The sequence below is a fragment of the Myxine glutinosa genome, chromosome 11, assembly GCF_964187855.1.
Source record: "Myxine glutinosa chromosome 11, kmMyxGlut1.1, whole genome shotgun sequence".
NCBI classification, from domain to species: domain Eukaryota; kingdom Metazoa; phylum Chordata; class Myxini; order Myxiniformes; family Myxinidae; genus Myxine; species Myxine glutinosa.
Window position 1 is genome coordinate 23481086 of NC_136271.1, and position 20980 is coordinate 23502065.

General features: G+C 48.1%; 1 protein-coding gene across 1 annotated transcript in view; it reads right to left on the bottom strand.

Moving 5' to 3' along the window:
- Nucleotides 1-7921: 7921 nt before the first annotated feature.
- Nucleotides 7922-20980, bottom strand: part of KATNB1 (katanin regulatory subunit B1) — a 64275-nt gene continuing 51216 nt past the window's right edge. The window contains 5 exon segments of the mRNA XM_068130335.2: nt 7922-9228; nt 12428-12544; nt 14189-14263; nt 17203-17279; nt 17935-18066. Coding sequence (XP_067986436.2) covers nt 9096-9228; nt 12428-12544; nt 14189-14263; nt 17203-17279; nt 17935-18066 — 534 coding nt within the window. The 3' untranslated portion in view covers nt 7922-9095.

The following is a 20980-nucleotide window of genomic DNA, read 5'->3' on the forward strand; positions in this document are numbered from 1 at the left end:
CGATTGACAAATCTGCAATTTGAATTTCATTTGAGGTTGAAATGATTGCGGGAGATCGCGTTATAGTGATGACGTCTTGGATGGACATCCTCTTCTTCAGTCGCTCATAACTTTGAGTGAAATACGATCGAGTTAAAAATAGTCAGAATTTGAGCAAATCTGTTTCATTCGTTTGTTAATATGCCTCATCTCTTGACAAATCTGCAATTATAATTTTTTTTGAGGTTGAAATGATCGCGGGAGATTGCGTTATAGTGATGACGTCCTGGATGGACATCTTCTTCTTCAGTCGCGCATAACTTTGAGTGAAATACGATCGAGTTAAAAATAGTCAGAATTTGAGCAAATCTGTTTCATTCGTTTGTTAATATGCCTCATCTATTGTCAAATCTGCAATTATAATTTTTTTTGAGGTTGAAATGATCGCGGGAGATCGCGTTATAGTGATGACGTCCTGGATGGACATCTTCTTCTTCAGTCGCTCATAACTTTGAGTGAAATACGATCGAGTTAAAAATAGTCAGAATTTGAGCAAATCTGTTTCCCAAAATCTAATCAAATGTGTCCCGTATAATAACCAATCATCCCACCAAATTTCATGCAATTCGGTTGAATACTTTTTGAGTTATGCGATTAACATACACACACACAGACATACAAATAAATACACAGCGATCAAAACATAACCTTCCGCTTTTGCGAAGGTAATAACAATACTTATGATAATGGCATCATATTAATGATGTATTTTCAATGTCCTAATCTAACATGTCATAATATGCACGTTCTGATCCTTTCAATGACCTAATCTAACATTGAAGGAGCTGGGGCTCCCACGTCGATCGGAAGAATGGACGCGACAAAAAGCTGGAATTCATCCGAGTTGCTTTAATCAAATCAAACACTCAGGCACTCTGAAAACCCTTTTATCGGGCAGCAATATATATCTATTATCCCGGGAGGTTTGCCCAGGCCCGGCGCCAGGGGGTGTGGCCCAGCGTCCTGGCTGCGGCCTGGCAAGTTGAGGGCGAGCCTGCCCGGGCATGCCCGGGCGTCCCGACCGAGGCCTGGCAAGTTGAGCGCGGGCCTGCCCGGGCGTCCTGGACGAGCCCGGCATGGTGATCGCTCCGCGTCCTTGATAGGTGCAAGGCGATTGTGAAAACCCAGCGGCAGCCGCTACACACGTCCCCCCAGAATCGACTTGCACCGGCAGGGTCAATTTGAGGGGGGTCCTGATGACCCGGCCGAAGCGACCCCTGGCGGGTCGTGGGAGGGGGTCCGGTGAGGTGGTGGGCGGTCGAGTGGGGGGCACCGTGGACGGGGGGCGGCCTCGCCGCGGCGGAAGGGCCACCCGTGGTGGGTGGTCGACGTCCACGTGCGCCGGCTTGAGACGGTCCACCGCAATCCGGTCCGACCTGCCGCCGATGTCGATGACGAACGACTTGTCGTCCCGTCGCAGCACCCGGAAGGGCCCGTCGTATGGCGGCTGGAGTGGCCACCGATGTGCGTCGTGACGCACAAAAACATACTCCGCTGTGCGGAGTGCTGGGGGGACGTAGGACTGGGGGTCACCGTGGTGGGATGTTGGCACGGGGGCAAACCGTCGGGCGGCCTCCTGGAGGTCCGAGCGCTGGTGAGCTGCGGACCAGGGACTGGTAGCGCCGGGCACAAATTCGCCCGGGACGCGTAGCGCCTGGCCATAGACAAGCTCGGCGGTGGATGCCTGGAGGTCCTCCTTGGGGGCTGTGCGAAGGCCCAAAAGGACCCACGGCAGCCGGTCGGCCCAACCGCCGTCTTGAAGGCCGGCCATGAGCGCGGCCTTCATGGAGCGGTGGAATCGCTCGCACAACCCGTTTGCTTGGGGGTGGTAGGCCGTAGTACGGTGGAGCTTGACCCCCAGGTTGCGGGCGACCGCGCCCCACAGCTCGGAGGTGAACTGTGGTCCGCGGTCTGACGAGATGTCCGCCGGTGCGCCGAAGCGGGCGACCCAGGTGGCGATGAAAGCCTGCGCCACGTCGGCGGTGGTGGTGGAGACGAGGGGAACGGCCTCCGGCCACCTGGTGGTCCTGTCCACCATGGTGAGCAGGTGTGTGAACCCCCGTGACGGGGGGAGGGGGCCCACCAGATCCACGTTGACGTGGTCGAAACGTCGTTCGGGCACGGTGAAAGGTGCCAGCGGGGCCTGGGTGTGTCGGTGGCCCTTGGCCCGTTGGCAGGCCGTGCAGGTGCTGGTCCAATCGCGGACGTCCCGACGAAGGCCGTGCCAGACGAAACGCGCCGACACCAGCTTCTGGGAAGCTTTCCGGCCCGGGTGGGAAAGGCCGTGGAGGGAGGCGAAGATGCGGCGTTGCCAGGTGACGGGCACGATGGGGCGAGGCTGGCCTTGGGAGACGTCGCAGAGCAGGACAGTGTCCGCGCAGGGGATGTCGGCCAGGCGGAGGCCCGTGTCCGCCGCCCGGAGGGCTTGCACCGTGGAGTCGGTGGTTTGGTCCGCCGCCATAAGCGCAAAATCCACGCCCAGGTGGACCGCGTTCGCGCTGGCCCGGGAAAGACAGTCGGCCACGGCGTTGTTTTTGCCGGCGACGTGCCGGATGTCCGTGGTAAACTCCGACACGGCGGAGAGGTGGCGCTGTTAGCGGGCCGACCATGGCTCCGTGACCTTGGCCATGGCGTAAACCAACGGCTTGTGGTCGACGAACGCCGTGAAAGGTCGGCCCTCCAGGAGGTGGCGGAAATGGCGGACGGCCAGGTGTAGACCGAGGAGCTCCCGGTCAAACGTGCTGTATTTGAGCTCGTTCGGCCGGAGCTGCCGGCTGAAAAAAGCGAGTGGCTGCCAAACCCCGTTCACCCATTGCTCATGTACGGCGCCCACCGCGTAGTCGGAGGCATCCGTGGTGAGGGCGATGGGAGCGTTGAGCACCGGGTGAGCGAGCAGTGTTGCGTCGGCGAGGGCCCGCTTTGAGCGTTGGAAGGCCGCATCCATTGCTGCGGACCAGGCGATGTCGTGCTTGGCCGGCTTGCCCCGGAGGGCTTCGTAGAGGGGCCGCATGAGTTGAGCAGCGCGGGGCACGAAGCGGTGATAAAAATTCACCATTCCCAGGAATTCCTGCAGGGCCTTTATGGTGCAGGGACGCGGGAACGTGGTGATGGCCTCGACCTTGGTTGGCAGCGGCACGGCCCCGTTCTTGGTGATGTGGTGGCCCAAAAAATCAACGGCCGTCGTGCCGAAGTGGCATTTGGCCGGGTTGACGATGAGGCCGTGCTCGCTGAGGCGCCCGAACAGTGTTCGGAGGTGGAGGAGGTGCTCGGCCCGGGACGTGCTGGCGACGAGGATGTCGTCCAGGTAAACGAAAAGGAACGGCAGGTCACGCAGCACGCCGTCCATCAAGCGCTGGAACGCCTGAGCCGCGTTCTTGAGACCAAACGGCATCCGCAAGAATTCGAATAAGCCGAACGGCGTGATGACTGCCGTTTTAGGGACGTCGGCCGCCCTGACAGGTACCTGGTGATATCCCCGTATGAGATCAATTTTCGAAAAAATGACCCGTCCCACCAGACGGGCGGAGAAGTCTTGGATATGCGGGATCGGGTACCTGTCGGGGGTGGTAGCGTCATTGAGACGGCGGTAGTCGCCACACGGGCGCCATCCACCCCCCGGCTTTGGCACGATGTGCAGTGGCGAGGCCCACGCGCTATCGGAGCGCCGCACGATGCCGAGGTGCTCCAACGCGTCAAATTCGGCCTTCGCTCCGGCAAGCTTGGCTGGGTCGAGGCGGCGGGCCCTGGCGTAGACCGGCGGGCCCGTGGTTGGTATGTGGTGCTCGATCCCATGCCGTACTGCGACGGCCGAAAACGTCGGCCGCGTGAGGGCCGGGAACTCCGTGAGCAGGCGAGCAAACTCGTTCGCCGCCGGGACGGTGCATGCCAGCTCGGTCGGCGCGGAGCTGCTCAATGTGCATACCAGGGAGCTGAAGGTTTCGGCGTTGATTAAACGACGCCGTTGGACGTCCACCAGCAGTCCGTGTGCGCAGAGGAAGTCGGCGCCTAGCAGAGCCATGGGCACGTTTGCGGTTACAAACGTCCAAGCAAAGCGTTGGCCGCCGAAGCAGAGGGTGACGTTGCGCGGGCCGAAGGTGCGGATGGTCGATCCGTTGGCCGCAACCAAGGAGGGGCCGCAAACCGCGGATTGCCTGTCCTGGTCAGAGGCGGGTATGACGCTCAGTTGGGCGCCGGTGTCGCACAGGAAGCGCCGTCCGGACGCTTTATCCGTGATGAACAGTAAGTTGCCCGTGTGGCCGGCGCTCATGGCTGGTAATGAACGCCGGCCCGGCCGTTTCCCGGCCTGCCGAAGGTGCACGGGGGTCGGCATGTCCGGGCCTTCTGTCCGAACCTGGCATGATAGTAACACCACGCTTGGTCAGGTGGAGGCCCCGGTCGTCGTGCTGGAGGTGGTCGGCTCGGTGTAGCGGCCGCCAATTGCATCGGCAGTTCGGCCGTCGACCGTGCCGGGTGCTCGGGCGCCATGGGTGTTGCGTCGGACGGCGGTGGGTCCCATGTCGCCGCTGCGATGCGCTGTCCTGCGGCGGAGATCTTGTCGGCTTCTCTGGCAAGGGCCCGGGGATCTGTGATCGTCGTGCTTGCCAGGGCGAGGCGTACCGGGTTAGGCAGCTGACGGAGGAACAGCTCCCGGAACAGGAATGCCGGAGAGTGCTCGCCGAGCAGTGAAAGCATGTAGTCCATTCGCTCGGAAGGGCGCGTGTCGCCGAGCTCAGGCAGTTCGAGCAGGCGCCGTGCGCGTTCCGCCGATGGGAGGGCGAAAGCATCGAGGAGAAGCTTCTTAATCGCGCCGTATTTGTGAGCGGCTGGCGGGCTCTCGAGGAGGCTCAGGGCGCGGGCCGCGGTAGCTGAACCGAGCGCAGCTACCACATGGTGGAAGCGGGTGTCGTCGGCCGTGATGCCTCGCAGGGCGAACAGGGACTCCGCCTGTGCGAACCAAACCGCCGCGTGAGCCTCCCAGAAGGTAGGCAGTTTAAGGGCGACTGCCGTGTCCATGTCGGTAGGTCACCAATGAAGGAGCTGGGGCTCCCACGTCGATCGGAAGAATGGACGCGACAAAAAGCTGGAATTCATCCGAGTTGCTTTAATCAAATCAAACACTCAGGCACTCTGAAAACCCTTTTATCGGGCAGCAATATATATATCTATTATCCCGGGGGGTTTGCCCAGGCCCGGCGCCAGGGGGCGTGGCCCAGCGTCCTGGCTGCGGCCTGGCAAGTTGAGGGCGAGCCTGCCCGGGCGTCCTGGACGAGCCCGGCATGGTGATCGCTCCGCGTCCTTGATAGGTGCAAGGCGATTGTGAAAACCCAGCGGCAGCCGCTACAACATAAGTAATATTTAACTAGAGCTTCCAGGGAAGCAGAACTCAACTGAAGTGACTGGACAACTTTCAAGTAAGTCAGTTGTCTGTACTAGATTTGACTTAAATGAAAAGCCAAGTTTCAGCATCCTAAATTCTTGTGCTTTTCTTAAGAGCTGAAAAAAATATGCAGGCCTATGGCGGCCATTTTGTGACAGATCGGGTTGACATGCGATAGAAACCTACCTTGTGTGGTACGAGTCTCACACACCAAGTTTTATCAAAATCCATAAATATTTGTGGACGTTAAAGTCTTAACGTCGTTTCGGAGCTGAAAACAATATGGCGGCCTATGGCGGCCATTTTGTGACGGACCGGGTTGGAATGCAATAGCAACCTACCTTGTGTGGTAAGGGTTAAACATTCTAAGTTTGATCAAAATCTATTAATATTTGTGGACGCTAGAGTGTTAACGTCGTTTTCATGACCAAAAAGAAAATGGTCGCCTAAGTCCGCCATTTTTCAACGGATCGGGCTGAAATGTAATACCAACCTGGTCCTTGGGGTAAGGATGCTGCATGTCAAGTTTGATCAGAATCGGTTGATATTTGTGGATGCTGGAGTGTTAACGTCGAAAAGTTAACAGACGACAGACGACGGATGCCGGAGGGTTCAGTATGTGATGAATTCAACTGGACGGTATTCCAGTTGAGTTAATAATAATTGGCAATAATAAGGATAACAAGTTTGACATCATTAGCATTAAGAGTTTAGAAAACAAAGTCCGGAAAACTGTTCTTTGCATGACGGACGGACAGACGGAGTGCAAACCGAGTCCCCTCCGGTGTACACTGGTTGGGGACGAATAACATGACTTCCTCTGGCGCTCCGGTCGTAAACGGGTGCACTAGTGCTACGAAATTTGGGTTACAAGTTTAGCCAGTCGCCGACTGGGCATCCTCCGTCGTGCGAAGTCCTTCCTTGGCACACCTGAGCTCCTCACCACATACAAGGCTTTCATCCGCAGCTCAATGGAATACTGTTCCCCCCTCTGGGCCGGTGCTCCTGCCTCACACCGAGCTCGTCTTCATGCTGTTGAAAGCAAAGCTTTCAGAATCATTGGAATCTCCCGCGATGAAGCTAACGCCGAGGGCCTTTCACTCACTCACCGCAAGCAGGTTGGTGGTCTTTCCGTCTTCTACCGACTCCTCTCCGGCCTTGCTCCCCCAGCCCTGTCTGTGCTCTGTCCCCCAAATATTCCTACAGGTCGCACAAGATCTGCCTGCAACCCTCTTATGGTTAAACTGCCGAAATCAAGACTCTCTGCTCACCTTCACTCCTCTTTTCTCCCGCCTCTGGAACAAACTCCCTCACTCCCTTCAATCCCACTCGTCCCTCCAGGTCTTTAAAACAGCTGTTCACCACCATCTCTTATCTTCCCCCATCCAAAACCTTGATCTTTTCTACCCCCGCTAATTCACCTCAGATACACTTTTTTGAAATTCCAACTTCTTTCCTGGAAGTCCTTGCAGTGTTCATATGTTTTATACCTCTCCCACCTCCCCCCAAGCCCTCTCCCTCCCACAGATCTCTCGATGTCCCTGCTCTCAAATGTTGTGTTTGTGTCCTTCCCCCTCTCTCCCCATATTTTGTGTTTTGTGTGTGGGTTTGAGTTTTTGTGTGATTAATGTTTGCTTTTTCACAAGCCTCGATCTTGTATACAAAAAACCCCACCAAAAAACAAAACATTAGACCAGGGTGGGTAGGGATGTTAAACTGCAGAGGGCACGCCGATCACGTGACCGGAAGTGTGGCGAAATGGCCGACTTCGTCAAGTTATTGGAAAAATCACATCAATTCCTTAAAGTCCTCCTGACCCTCCCTTCAGAATGCTACCACATTTAGGTTACATTAGGCCAGGGCCCACATAAGCTTCAGGTCCAGTGGTCCTATTTTTGAAATACAATATTATGCTATACATGTGTATCGTTTTTGGCCCCATCTCTCAAACAGCTTGCTGGGATGAATGATCCCGGTGTGTACCCCGGTTTAGAATAGGTACACCGTATCCCTGCGCATCGTAAGAGGCGACCAAGGGTTGGCGTCAGGAAGGGCATCCGGCCATAAAAACATCGCCTCAAACAGGTAACCATGATTGTCATGGGGCCCGCAAGGCTAACCCCCACTCTATTGGGGAAAATGGCCTTAAAACGATCATTCTTCTTCTTCTTCTTCTCCATGGTGAAGAATCACTTTAAAAATTAAAAAAAATTCTCGGATCCAGATCTTCTCCAAAATCGAATCAATTCGCCCTTGTCACACACCCAACCTGCCCACCAAATTTCATACAAATCCGTCCACAGCCTTTTGAGATATCCTGTACGCAAACAAGCAAACAAGGTTGAATAATGATGGTGAAAATAATAATACCTTATTATATAATGATGATAATACCCTATTATCACAGAAAGTGGAGGTAATAATAATAAGAAACATAAAACACAATAGAGTACCAGGCCTCTAAGGCTTGGTATCCTATGGTAAGAATGGAGATAGGAAACCAGATAGACACCATACAATTTATATAGGATATTTGTGAAAATTAGCTGGGACAATTGCATGACAAATTTGACAATGTAAACTAGAAGAGCTTTATTCTAAGCATTCTTTGATACATTCAACTTGATATGAGATGCATCGAGGCATCATCATGGAGGGGATAAGGCAATGTGAAGAAGCATCAGTTCCAAGGTGAAGACTTGTCAATGATGCAAAAAGGTTATGGCAAGTGTCTAATCAAAAAAAAAGTATACATCAAAAGCGACCAGAAACGTCCCAGGAAGGATGGTTACTATGTTCACCAGTAGCACTGACATTTTGTCAAATGAAACGAATTGTGTTCTGCTTTGCCATCACCGTACATATCAAAGTATATGTTTATTAAATTATATTGTTTATTAAATTATTTATTAAATCAAAAACTTTTTTTCTTTTTAAACACAGCATCAGGAGATTCAGCAAGAAGGCTTGACCATCATGTAGAGGTGCATGACATGAATGGAGGAAAAAGCACAATGTACTCATCAGTTGAACCACGCCATCTTCCCTTCGGAGCCATTTTATTAACAAGCCAAGGAAAAGCTTAGTCGTGTCCAGTGACAGACAAAATGTTAAAACCTATTACGTACTACAAACAAACCCACAAGTATTACAGCCTAACAGGCCATTACGTTAACAAAACCAACAGACCTAAAAAAAAATGCTGTTAACTGTACAATTTGGTGACCTATTGGAACCACTGCATGCAGTGCTGTATTCTGATGAGGAACCACCATAACAGCACACTTACCAATTTTAAACACCTTTGACAAAGCACTATCTTTATTAAAATAAATAAAAATCAGAAATGATCACAAGTTTATTTGGTAAAACGAATCCTTGTTTTTTTATTTTTACATTTCAAAAAAGGCATTGAAAAAAAAGAAAACCAGGCCTCCATGTACCACCTTGTCATTGCTACGGGATGTGTGGTGCAGTAGGTCCTCCGAGGTTACAAGTTCCAGAAAGGCACCACTCAAGATCGCAGCTTCGATGTTCCATCATTACTTTACTGATGTCAAATGATAAATATGTCAGTTTCAGGAAAGCTTTAAAAAACAGGCATCCATTGAAACCTACTCAGAAGAGACGCACAGCTTCTTGACTATGTTCAAGCAGGTCCAGAAGTGCTAACGGACACTTAGTCCAACGTCATCATGAGCAAAAGGAGTTCACGGAAGGTGACACCTATGCGCCCAGCAAGTTGAGCCTGTCTGTCCAGCAGAGGTCGTAGCCTCTGCAGCAGGCCCATGCACTCAAAGCACTTCTTGTATCTAGGTGGAGGGTATGGGACGACGTGGATAACACATCAACGTGACCGACAGTCAGGTTTGCTTGTTCCTGTAGTACACAACCTCTGGTGGCCTTTTCATTACTTCTTTCCAGTGGTATAGTGAAAATCTCCAGGTACAATTGCACAGAAGTATCACTAATTAGACTATGACTAATGCTGTTTTTCTTTTTAACAGCAACAACCCCCCTCCCCACCCTGCACCCCCTCTATTCACTCCCTCACCCAAGCTCATTATATGGAGCTTGCACTAGAATACAAATTACAACTTTAGCAGACAAGAAACAAATAAAGATGGGACGTGGTGTTTAAATCTGGGACCGCAGCATCATAAGCTATATGCTCAGATGAGAACAAACAGCACAACATCCCTCAAAACATGAAACTTTGTCACCTTTCATCATCATTACTGGTTAACATAGCCATACATAGCCATTACTGGTTAACATATTTCTGAACCATTCCTCGGTTTAGGCATGACATGACACGATTGACACGGTGCCATGTTATGCACAAAACAAAAGTACTCGGTGGCCCCATGCCATCACCAAAAATGTGGAAGAGTGATTTAAAAAAAATCCAACTGTTGATGATGATGAACCTCTGAAAGTTTGACGAAGATCTGTCTGGCCATCTGAGAAAAATGGTGACACACAGACAGACAAACATCTTTCTTCTAGTATAGATAATTGTTGCTTCAGACGGTTCCGCTAATGCAGTCTGTCTGTGACTGGGATCCAAGATCCCGCGTATGACTGAAAGGGTGTTTATTTTTACTCCACTGCATTCAGAATATTACCAATCCAGTGCAACGTTTCCCCAAGGATCACCCAAAATGAAGCCTAACCTGGCGGTGTTCGCACGGGAAGGCAGGTAAACGCTTCTTATAATTAAAAGGGGGTTTATTTACAAAGTAAAGGGGAAGACAAGATGCTCAATAAACAGTACAGATCAGGCAGTCGACAAACAAATAGTGATGATGGAACATGCAAACCTACGCACAATGGAAACTATAGCCAAACCCACTAATGGCACCGACACATAGCAGAATCACACAACGAAGGGGGAACAGGAGAGGACTTGTGCAGGCACGAGCTGGTTGTGGCTGCAGTTTGATGTAGCACAAAGCTGGCGTGGTACAAGGTGAAGTGCGGCTTGGAGTGCGAAGAATGGTGATGCAGAGTGATCATGATGAGGACAGGAGACAAGAAGATGGCGGCCTGTCCGATGTCTCCAGCACATACTTCTCAAGCAGTGACCAAAACAGAGGGAGATATTAACTCTGGCAGGGTCCAACTCCAACTGGCATGCGCAAGCATGGCCACGGCCCTCGTAAACTCTAGAAACGCCCTCATGCATGATGGGTCCCTTTCATTGGCCGCCCGTGCCATCCGTCACGCCCCATGGCGGCCCCAATAAAACGTCTTTCACCCCTCTCCAGGACTCTGCAGCAGACTTTGCCACCATGGCTCGTGGTGATCTGGCCAACGGATTGGGATGGTGGTTCCTTTAAAGCGCATAGAAGAGCTTTGTGCCTTTTGTGCCCACAAGTCCTCACCTGGCTTTGCCAAAGAACAGGTTTTACACAATACAACCTTACTCTATCTGCTTTACAATGGATGCTTGCTGCCTTCTCAGTCCATGGTTTACAATACAACTTACTTCTAGACAATAGTGACATGGGCATTGAGGAAGTTAGGAGTGGAGGAATGGTTGATCAGAGTAGTGATGGCATTGTACAAAAGAGCACACACAGCTGTAAGGACGAAGGACGGGAACAGTGGTGAGTTTGAGGTGAAGGTGGGAGTGCATCAGGGGTCGGTACGAAGTCCACTACTATTTGTAGCTGTGAGGGAGGTGCTGGCTCGGAACGTAAAGGAGGGTTTACCGTGGGAGTTGTTGTATGCAGATGATCTGGTGTTGATTGCAGAAAGTATGGATGGACTGAAGGAAATGATGAACAAGTGGAAGGAATGTATGGAGACAAAAGGTCTGAAGGTGAATATCGGAAAAACGAAGGTGATGGCAAGTGGTAAAGTATGTGGTGAGGTGGAAAGAACTGGGAAGTAGCCCTGTGCTGTGTGCAGGAAGGGTGTCCGAGTGAACTCCATTCAATGTACAATGTGTGCTGAGTGGGTTCATCAAAAATGTAGTGGTTTGAGAGGGTCATTAACCAATGTGGCAGCTACATTCAAGTGTAGGGTGTGCACAGAGGGAGCTGCAGATGGAGGAAATGTTGAGTTGGATCTTGGAGACGGCGTGAAGCTGGAAGGTGTGAAAACATTTTGCTACCTCGGAGACATGCTGAATGGAGAAGGTGGATCAGACTCGGCAACGGTTACTCGAGTGAGATGTGCATGGAAGAGGTTTCGGGAACTGAGTGGCGTGCTGACGACGAGGGGAGTGTCGTTGAAGCTGAAGGGAAAGGTGTATGCTGCATGTGTGAGAAGTGTTATGATTTATGGGAGCGAGACATGGGTAATGAACGTAGAGCAGCAACGAAGGCTGGAAAGGGTGGAAATGCGAATGGTTCGGTGGATGTGTGGAGTATCGTTGAGAGAGAGGAAGACAAATGATGAATTGCGAAAGATGATGGGAATAGAGCCTGTGATGGCTGCTGTGAAGAGAAACAGGTTAAGATGGTTTGGTCATGTGTTGAGGAAGGATGAAAGTGACTGGTTGAGAAGAGAGATGGAAATGAATGTAGAAGGAAGTAGAGGACGGGGAAGACCGAGAAAGACTTGGCTAAAGATGGTGGAAGAAGAAATGCGAGCAAGGGGGTTAACAAGGGGAGATGCAGAAAATAGCGCAAAATGGAGAAGATTGTCATGGGGACCGCAAGGCTAACCCCCGCTCTTGCAGGGAAAATGGCCTTAAAATTCCTGTTGTTGTTTGTTGTTACTTCTAGACAAATAGCTCCTACAGGGCAGAAACCTGAGCTACTCGATCACACTCTACACGAAAGTCTTACCACAATCTAGCTATTCACTATGTATGGACATCCCCCCTTACACATAACATAACATGTATGGACCTCCCCCCTTTCACATACATATAATGCAAATTATTTTATCCAAAACCTTTGTCCTTCCCCTTCCCCCAACCTCACTCCCACTTGCTCCTCCTTTCTTTTGTTAAAAAAAAAAAAAATTAAACAATCTCCCTCCCTCCCACTGTCTTACCGCTCCTCACGTGTAATGTCCACTCCAACTGAAGGTGATGCCTTCATGTTTGTCTTTATTATGTCACCAAAGTTTTGTAAGATCAACTTCAGGGTAGCACAACCAGTCTGCATGTAGCTGTAAAAAAAAAAGGTAGTTTTTCATCAACAGCCATTCGCAGAGTAAACCAAGAAAAAGAAAATTGGGAAAATGAAAGTCAAGGAAGGGAGAAAAAAAAGGGAAAGGAAGTGAGGGGGGGGGGGGGGGTTGGGGGGGTTGGGTGGGGGTAGGGGAATTGTAGAGGGGAAGCAGGGTGGCGGTATCATAAATTCCTGTATTCTGTATAGATTCCCCCCAGTGGCACACAAGCACGTTAGTTGCAAATAAATAAATAATAGAACAATGACTGATAGGTCTTTATTACCTCTTCCACTGAAGGTGGATGGAGGTTACGTTTTCACCCCTGTCTGTTTGTCTGTCTGTCTGTCTGTGAACAAGATATTTCAAAAAGTTGTCGACGGATTCGGACGAAATTTGGCAATGAGGTAGTGTATGTGACAAGGACGAAATGATTAGATTTTGGTGAAGATCCGGATTCGGATCCGGCTAGTAAAAAATTTAAAGTTATTCTTCACCATTGCAAGATAGGGCCCAAAACGATATATAACAGGATATCTAAAAAAGTTGTGGACGGATTTGGACAAAACTCGATGGAGAGGTTGGGTGTGTGACAAGGACAAATAGATTCGATTTTGGTGAAGATCTGAATATGGATTTGGATACAAGAGTTATTTAATCTTCAAGTGATTCTTCACCATTGAGAGATCAGGCTAAAACTGACATATAACACGATATTTTAAAAAGTTATGGATGAGTTATGACAAAACTAGGTGGATGAGTTGGTTAGGTGATAAGAACAAGCCGATTAGATTTTGGTTCATGTCCGAATCCAGATCCGGCCTATCAGTGGGATACAAAACAGAAACTGTTCAGCCTGACGGAGGTATACGCTCTACCGAGTACCGTTCTAGTTTTCTTTTGTATACATATTTGAGGCTCATGGAAAAGCTACTACACTGAACGGATCAGGACGTAACAGACAAAAAATGACACAAAAGCCGCAAAAGGTACAGTAGAGAGAGAGAGGAGGGAAACACCACTGCTCTAGGCCATCCTGTCAGCCCACCATTTCTCATATCAATAGCACATGCAAATCCAACATAACACATGCCCATACTCTTTACAGTGCGTCAGGGTGAGAAGTCTTAAATGCTTTGCGACTACAATTAACCCTGGACAGGTCACCACTCCACCACAATGAAACCCACAACAGTGAAGGCAATGCAACAACATTTTACCCACTCCACCCACAATCTGCTCAAGGTATACTGCAACATTCTCCAAGGTATACTCCAAACTCCAACATTGTAAATCCATATTTTGGCCTGCTGTACAGCGATGAAGCGTGTACACTGTACGTGTACAGTGTTGAAGCAAGAGAGGAAGCGCATGGGGGAAAAACAAATCCGTTCTAATCTAAAACGTAAAAACTAAAAATATCCCAACACGTGCAGAATGATATGCTTTGATTAAAAGTACAAGACGACACACACCAGGAATACTTAAAAATAAATTCTGCTCAACATATGATACAATATTGAGAGAAAGAAAGGAGAAAGACAAAGCAAGAGCGAGCGGACAAGCAACCTTGAAAAGAGCATTGTTAATGTATTGAGAATGTTACCATTTCAGAAGTCTGATGTTATACTTATTCCAACCCACCTTTCATGCTTGCTACATAAAAGAATCTCCTGGTGGGGAAGGATCAGCAAACAGATGTCCAACTTCCAGAGGGTCCTGTGCACAGGGACAAATTTCACATTGAGCTGCAATTGGGCATGAGTAACAAATTCTTCCCCCAGGGCTTCAAAATGACAGTTCACTTCCTCCCACTGTATGATTGAAGACCTTATCTACGAATGTGATTTGAGGTTGATTGGGACTTTTTAGTGTACAACATGGAAAAATAAGTTAATTGCTGAAATTTGGTGCTTCTGATATTATCCATGCTGAGGAAGTTACGCAGGAAGTTACATTAACATTGGTGAAAGCATTATAGGTAAACCCAAGATCATCTACAGCTCAATGTAGTATTGATTGCTCTCCGCTTTGGTCTGGCACCCCTGCTCACACCTTTCACGTCTTGATGCCGTGGAGACCTAATGCCCTCAAAATAAACAAATCTTCCGAAATGAAGCCAAACCGATGGACCTGTTACTCCCGCATCACAGACAGATCAGTGGCGTCTGTTTACACCGCCTCCTTTCTGGTCTTGAACACTCTGCCCTTTCCGTGCTCCACCTCCACCGCAAGGTATCTACAGAGTGCATGTGGTCAGCCAATAATAGATTTCGTTTGAAAATCCTAAAATCAAGGTTCTATGCTGATTCCACTCATTTGTTCCTCTTTTCTCCCACCTGTAGAATGAACTTCCTGAATCTGTTCAATCCTATTCTTTCCTCCAGGGCTTCAAAATGGTAGTTCACCTCCTCCTCCTCATTATCTTTTTTACCCTCATTAACCCTCACCAGCCTGGTGTTGGCTTAGCGGTGAGGGCGCAGGCTTGGGATCCTAGGATCCTGAGTTAGAATCTCGGTCGATTGCTGAATTAATGCCAGGGGGGTTGACTCAGCCTGTCATCCTTCCGAGCTCGGCAAATTGAGTACCAGCTGGGGATGAATGATCACGGTGTATACCCCGATTTAGAATAGGTACACCGTATCCCTGCGCAATTCCCCAGGCAAGCACAGTCGTCGTAAGAGGCGACTAAGGGTTGGCATCAGGAAGGGCATCCGGACATAAAAACATTGCCTCAAACATGGAATGAAATGACGGAAACAGGGAATTCAAACAGGGAAAACAAATGATTGTCATGGGGCCCACCAGGCTAACCCCCACTCGAGTGGGGAAAAATGGCCTTAAAACGAGCATTCATTCATTCAACCTCACCAAACTCACCCTTTCCTTTCCAGGTTACTGTGTTTTCTCTCTTCTCTATTCACCTACATTTGTGCTTTTTGTTTGATTGTCCTCCCTGGTTTTCCCTTAATCTTCTCTCAGCCCCTCCTCACTGTACTTGAGCTTACTTCCCATTTCTTCACCCCCTTCCCATGTCCCCCCCCCACCCCCCATCCCCGCATTTGCTCTCATTTGTTCCTTCACCCATTCCTCCTCCAAGTGTCCTACCCTGCTCTCGGCGATTCCCTGCTATTTCCACTATTTTCCATTCTGACACGTTTTATGTTATAGCTCTTCCACGAGCCTCGACTTTGTGGTACAAATAAAAAAGGAAAAACTAAGATCACCGAAGCAGCTGAAAGTCAGAGGAGACTGTGTGTACAACTTGGTGATGCACATCTTTTAAAGTGATTGTCATGTGGTGAGTGATCTTGAGCACTCATGCATAACCTATTTCTGTTACTCAAGAGAGCATTAAACATGTTGAACAGATGATTTTGTACATGTTGAACACATACTTAATATGCATTAAATTGCAGGATTGGAGGTGAGTGATGGAAGTGTGCCAACAATCATTCATTCTCACTTCCAATTTAATATGATTAGTGCAAGGTGTGTACCAAAGGACCTCATCATCATATACCATGGCGTATGCAGAGCATTGGTTCTGCCGAAACAGTTTATATGGCTGGGGTTACAATCCTGGATGGATCGCTACTCCCTACACAGGAAGTTAGGTCAGGAATTTGGAATTTGTTCAGGGTGCCGGCAGACTGGTCACCCAGTTTAACGTCCATTTGAAGGACAGCACACACACTTACGAATCACCCTGCCTGCAAAACTCCAGGAGGACAGTTCATACAGTCGTGGCCAAAAATATTGGCACCCTTGCACTTTTTTCAAATAACTCACAATTTTCTCAAAAATAAGTTGAAATTGACAAAAGTCAAATTGACAAAAGATCTCCACAATTCTTTATTTCACTGTTAATATTACCAAACCTTTGTTTTTGATTTAGAACTTAATATATCCTTTTAAATCAGAGAATAAAAGGAAATGGCATTGACAAAATTATTGACACCCGAGACTTAATATTTGGTAGCACAGAATTTGGACAAAATAACTGCAGTCAAGCGCTTCCGATAGCCATGAATGAGCTTCCTACACCTCTCTACTGGCAGTGTGGCCCACTCTTCTTGTGCAGACTCCTCCAGTCCTCCCAGATTTGAAGGGTGCCTTCTCCCAACTGCTGTTTCCAGATCTCCCCACAGGTGTTCAATGGGATTTAGATCTGGACTCATTGCTGGCCACTTCAGAACTGTCCAGAGTTTTGTCTTGCACAGCAAACGTGACCTCTACTACTCCAGTGGAGATGGATGGAAAGTTCTTAATCATTTCCCCATACAGAGTCAAAATTTGTCACCTTGTGATTTAAATCTCTTCCGACCACTCAAGGAATATCTGGGTTGCATCAAGTTTATGGATAATGAAGACGTTTAGGAAAAGTATACGAAAACCCATCGTAAAATGGGTACGTGCGTGTCTGAGAGAAATCTACGCAGATGGCATCAAGACGATACTACATCGATTGTACAACTGTGTATGCATAGCAAGGGAATACATTGAGAATAGGTGAAGTTCCATCAACTTTCCTCTACTTCTTTATTTTTTAATAAAAAGTTTACAACCTTGAATGCCCCCTGATAAAACCAAGTTGGTAAATAGTTTGTAATGATCAATGAAGTAACTGAAAGCATATTCTAAAGAAATGTACTCACGGATTGTGATTGAGCACGTTCAAAGCATCCACAAAAAGGCAGGGATCCTTCATTCCAACTGCTGTTTCCATCGCTGTCTGATCAGAAGCACAGACACACCATGGCACACAATGTCAAATTTTTTGGTCGAGTCACCATTTTGAAAATACACCTCCATTTGTATTTGTGGCCACAGTCATCCGTATGCACAATGATTCCCCAGGCAAGCACAAATGTGCGTCATCTTGTACAGATGTCATAAATCTCTCTAAAACTAACATTATATGATTACAGTTAATCACAAATAGCTGGTGTTTATCTGAGGGGGGTGGTAGGGATTCCTGTGCACGGACGGTCATTTTGGGGACACCCCTTCCCCCTCCCCCTTTCCCCTCGGTAAACAATGGACAACATAGGATATGGGATCTGAACCTGTTTCCTCAATCATGAGCCAGGAGTTCAAATGGGAACAATAGCAGGCCAACCTGAAGGTAGTAAATGAAATTAAATAAAAGGAGGAAGGAGACCACATTTATTTTAATGCTGGCTTTTTGTCTATTGTACGACAAAATTTAATGTCATTTATGCAGCTGGTAGAAGTAGTCTTATGCGAATTCTACTTATCATTGTCAATATTGTATCTGCCTTCACATGAATGTATATATTAGCCCAAAATTAATGACTGGCTTCATTTTAATTTGAAAATTAATGAAAAAGCAGAGCCCATCGGTTCCCAGAGTAATGACGTCTCACCTTTATGTCACCTGTGGACCAAATGGAGCGAACAAGCTCCAGCTTTTTGTGCCGTGAGGCAAGCACGCTGCATACTTTTTTGTGTCCTCGTCGTGCTCGTGCGACCACGTCTTCCTCGGTAACGGTGTGGTGCTTGAAATGTCATTACCGCGACAGGAAGAGACAAAGAGAGATTAGTGGTTTGCAACGTGAAGGCACTGACACCCGCTTTTGTATACACGGTCAAGGCATGTAGAAGAGCTAGAAAACAGAAAAGAGGATAACAGCTAGAATACAGTGGAAAGCAAGGAAACACCAACAGCAGAGGAAGGCAACAGAGGGACAAAAAAAAGAATGGGCAAGGTGAACAATGAGGGAGTAAGGGGAGAGTGAGGAAGATAAAGGGAGTGAGTAAGTTGGATACAAGCGCAAACACAAAAAGAGGGCTAAAGGAATAAAAGGAGAAAACCAGGGACGAAAGAGCAATGGCACAAATAAACGGAAAGGTGGACAGTGAGGCCGGATTTTGAAAGCTTCACCAGTGGTGGGTGGGATAATAGCAGAATGCGTGCACCATGTTAAACGTAGACTAGTGGGAGATGGGGGGGACAGAATACAGAAAAGGGGTGGGAGCAAAACAAGAAAAGAGGTGGTAGAAGACAGGATACCAACCTATCATTAAGGACGGAGCAACAGGCCTTGATATTCAGCTTCATCATGGGAGATTCCAATGATGTCGAGGGCCTTGGTCTCTGCATCATGGTTTCAAAGGTTTGAGTCAGGGACACCAGTCCAAAGGGAATAGTAGTACTCCATCTGGCTGTGGATGAAGGCCTTCTAGGTTGTTAGAAGTTAGTTTGCCAAGGAACAACTTCGCATGATGGAGGATGCCAAGTTGGCAGTGGGCTTTGGAGGCCAACTTTGATTTCTGGTTTGCCTAAGAGAGAACGTGGCCAATGGTGAAGCCCAAAAGGTTTGAGGGACTGAATCGCGAAGAAGACCGTCGTGAAGATTGTCAGGTGGGAGGATTTGACAGGCGGGGTTTTTTTTTTTGGAGAAACAGAAAGAGTGTGAGATTTGTCAGCGTTTAAAGACATTTTCAAGCCAGCTTCCAATTCTATCAAAGTCTGCAAGGGAAGAAGCTGCTGCCTGCATATCTGAAGGATGCGGGGTGCAAATACGACAGAGGGTGAAATCCTCAGCGAAAAGACAGGGGTCTTTCAGAGAATCAGAAAGACCATTGATGAATATGAGGAACAGGACTGGGCCGAAGACTGCCTTGGGGCACTCTAGACTTGACAGGGATCCAATACAAGATTATCCTGTTGAGAGGCACTGCTCTGTTGTCTGAGATTCAGGGCCTTCATCAATTGTTGGTAGAGCAACAGCAACATGTCCAGGGATGATGATTCAAGATCAAGATCATTTCAAGATCAATTCCCCATCAAGATGATGATTAAACATGATCTAAATTTAGACTGCATTGGAAACCCAGATGCAGACAAGGAGCACGTCAATGATGCTGGCCGTCATTTGCTAAGCACGCTCTACGGCTGCACAAAAAGTGACATTATTCTTGATTAACTTTGGCACCAAATATTTGGCCAGAAAAAGAACAGCCCAAAGATTAAGATGTTGCCACCAACCGAACCAGCTGCAGCACAACATATCCTACATGCTCATTTCCAATGCTGTTTGTGGAAATCTGCCGGGGAGCAAGATCCACCTGACCTTGATATACAGTCGTGGCCAAAAATATTGGCACCCTTGCACTTTTTTCAAATAATGCACCATTTCTTCCAGAAAATTGGTGAAATAAACAAATATTTTGGTATCCACATGTGTATTTCTTTGGTTTACAGTGAAACAAAACAAAAAAAGCTAAACAAAATTACAAAGTCTTAGCTTATTCCACACAGAAATCCTAAAATGGCCCAGACAATAGTATTGGCACATGTTAGAAGTTGTTACAAAATAATTATATTTCAAGCAAGTGATTCTCCTTTACTTTGTAATCACTTGTGGTGAGTTGCAGGTGCCTGCAATATAAAAATTACTCATTCAACCAGTTTGAATGGAGAAAAGGAGTCATTTTGCTGTTTTGTGTCACTGTGTGTACCGCAATGAGCATCGAGGAAAAAAAGAAAACCAGAGAATTGTCTGAGGAGGTCAGACATGAGATTGTAGCCAAGCATGGACAATCTCAAGGCTACAAGTCCATCTCCAGAGACCTTGATGTTCCTGTGTCCACCGTACGCAATGTTATCAGGAAGTTTAAGGCCCATGGCACTGTCGCCATGGACGAGGCCGCAAGAGAAAACTTGATTGAAGATTGCAGCGAAGGATTGTTTGAATGGTGGATAAAGAACCTCAATCAACTGCCAAACAGATTCAAGCTGACCTTCAGACACAAGCTATGACAGTTTCAACTCGCACCATCTGTCGCCAACTCAATGAAAGGGGGTTCTATGGTAGGAGACCCAGGAGGACGCCACTGCTGAGAAAGCCTGACTGAAGTTTGCCAAAACACACCTGAACAAGCCGAAATCCTTCTGGGAGAATGTCCTGTGGACAGATGAGACCAATTTAGAGCTTTTTGGTAAAGCACATCATCTCTATGTTTACAGAAAACAAAACGAAGCCTTCAAAGAAAAGAACACCTTCCCAACAGTCAAACATGGAGGAGGTTCAGTGATGTTTTGGGGTTGCTGTGCTACCTCTGGCACTGGGTGCCTTGAATGTGTGCATGGCATCATCAAATCAGGAGATTACCAAGGCATTTTGGAGCGCAATGTTCAACCCAGTGTCAGAAAGCTGTGTCTACGTCGACGTTCATGGGTCTTGCAGTAGGACAATGACCCCAAACACACTTCAAAAAACACCCAGGAATGGTTCAAGACAAAACGCTGGACTGTTCTTAAGTGGCCAGCAATGAGTCCAGATCTAAATCCCATTGAACACCTGTGGGGAGATTTGAAAACAGCAGTTGGGAGAAGGCACCCTTTAAATCTGGGAGAACTGGAGCAGTTTGCACAAGAAGAGTGGGCCAAACTGCCAGTAGAGAGGT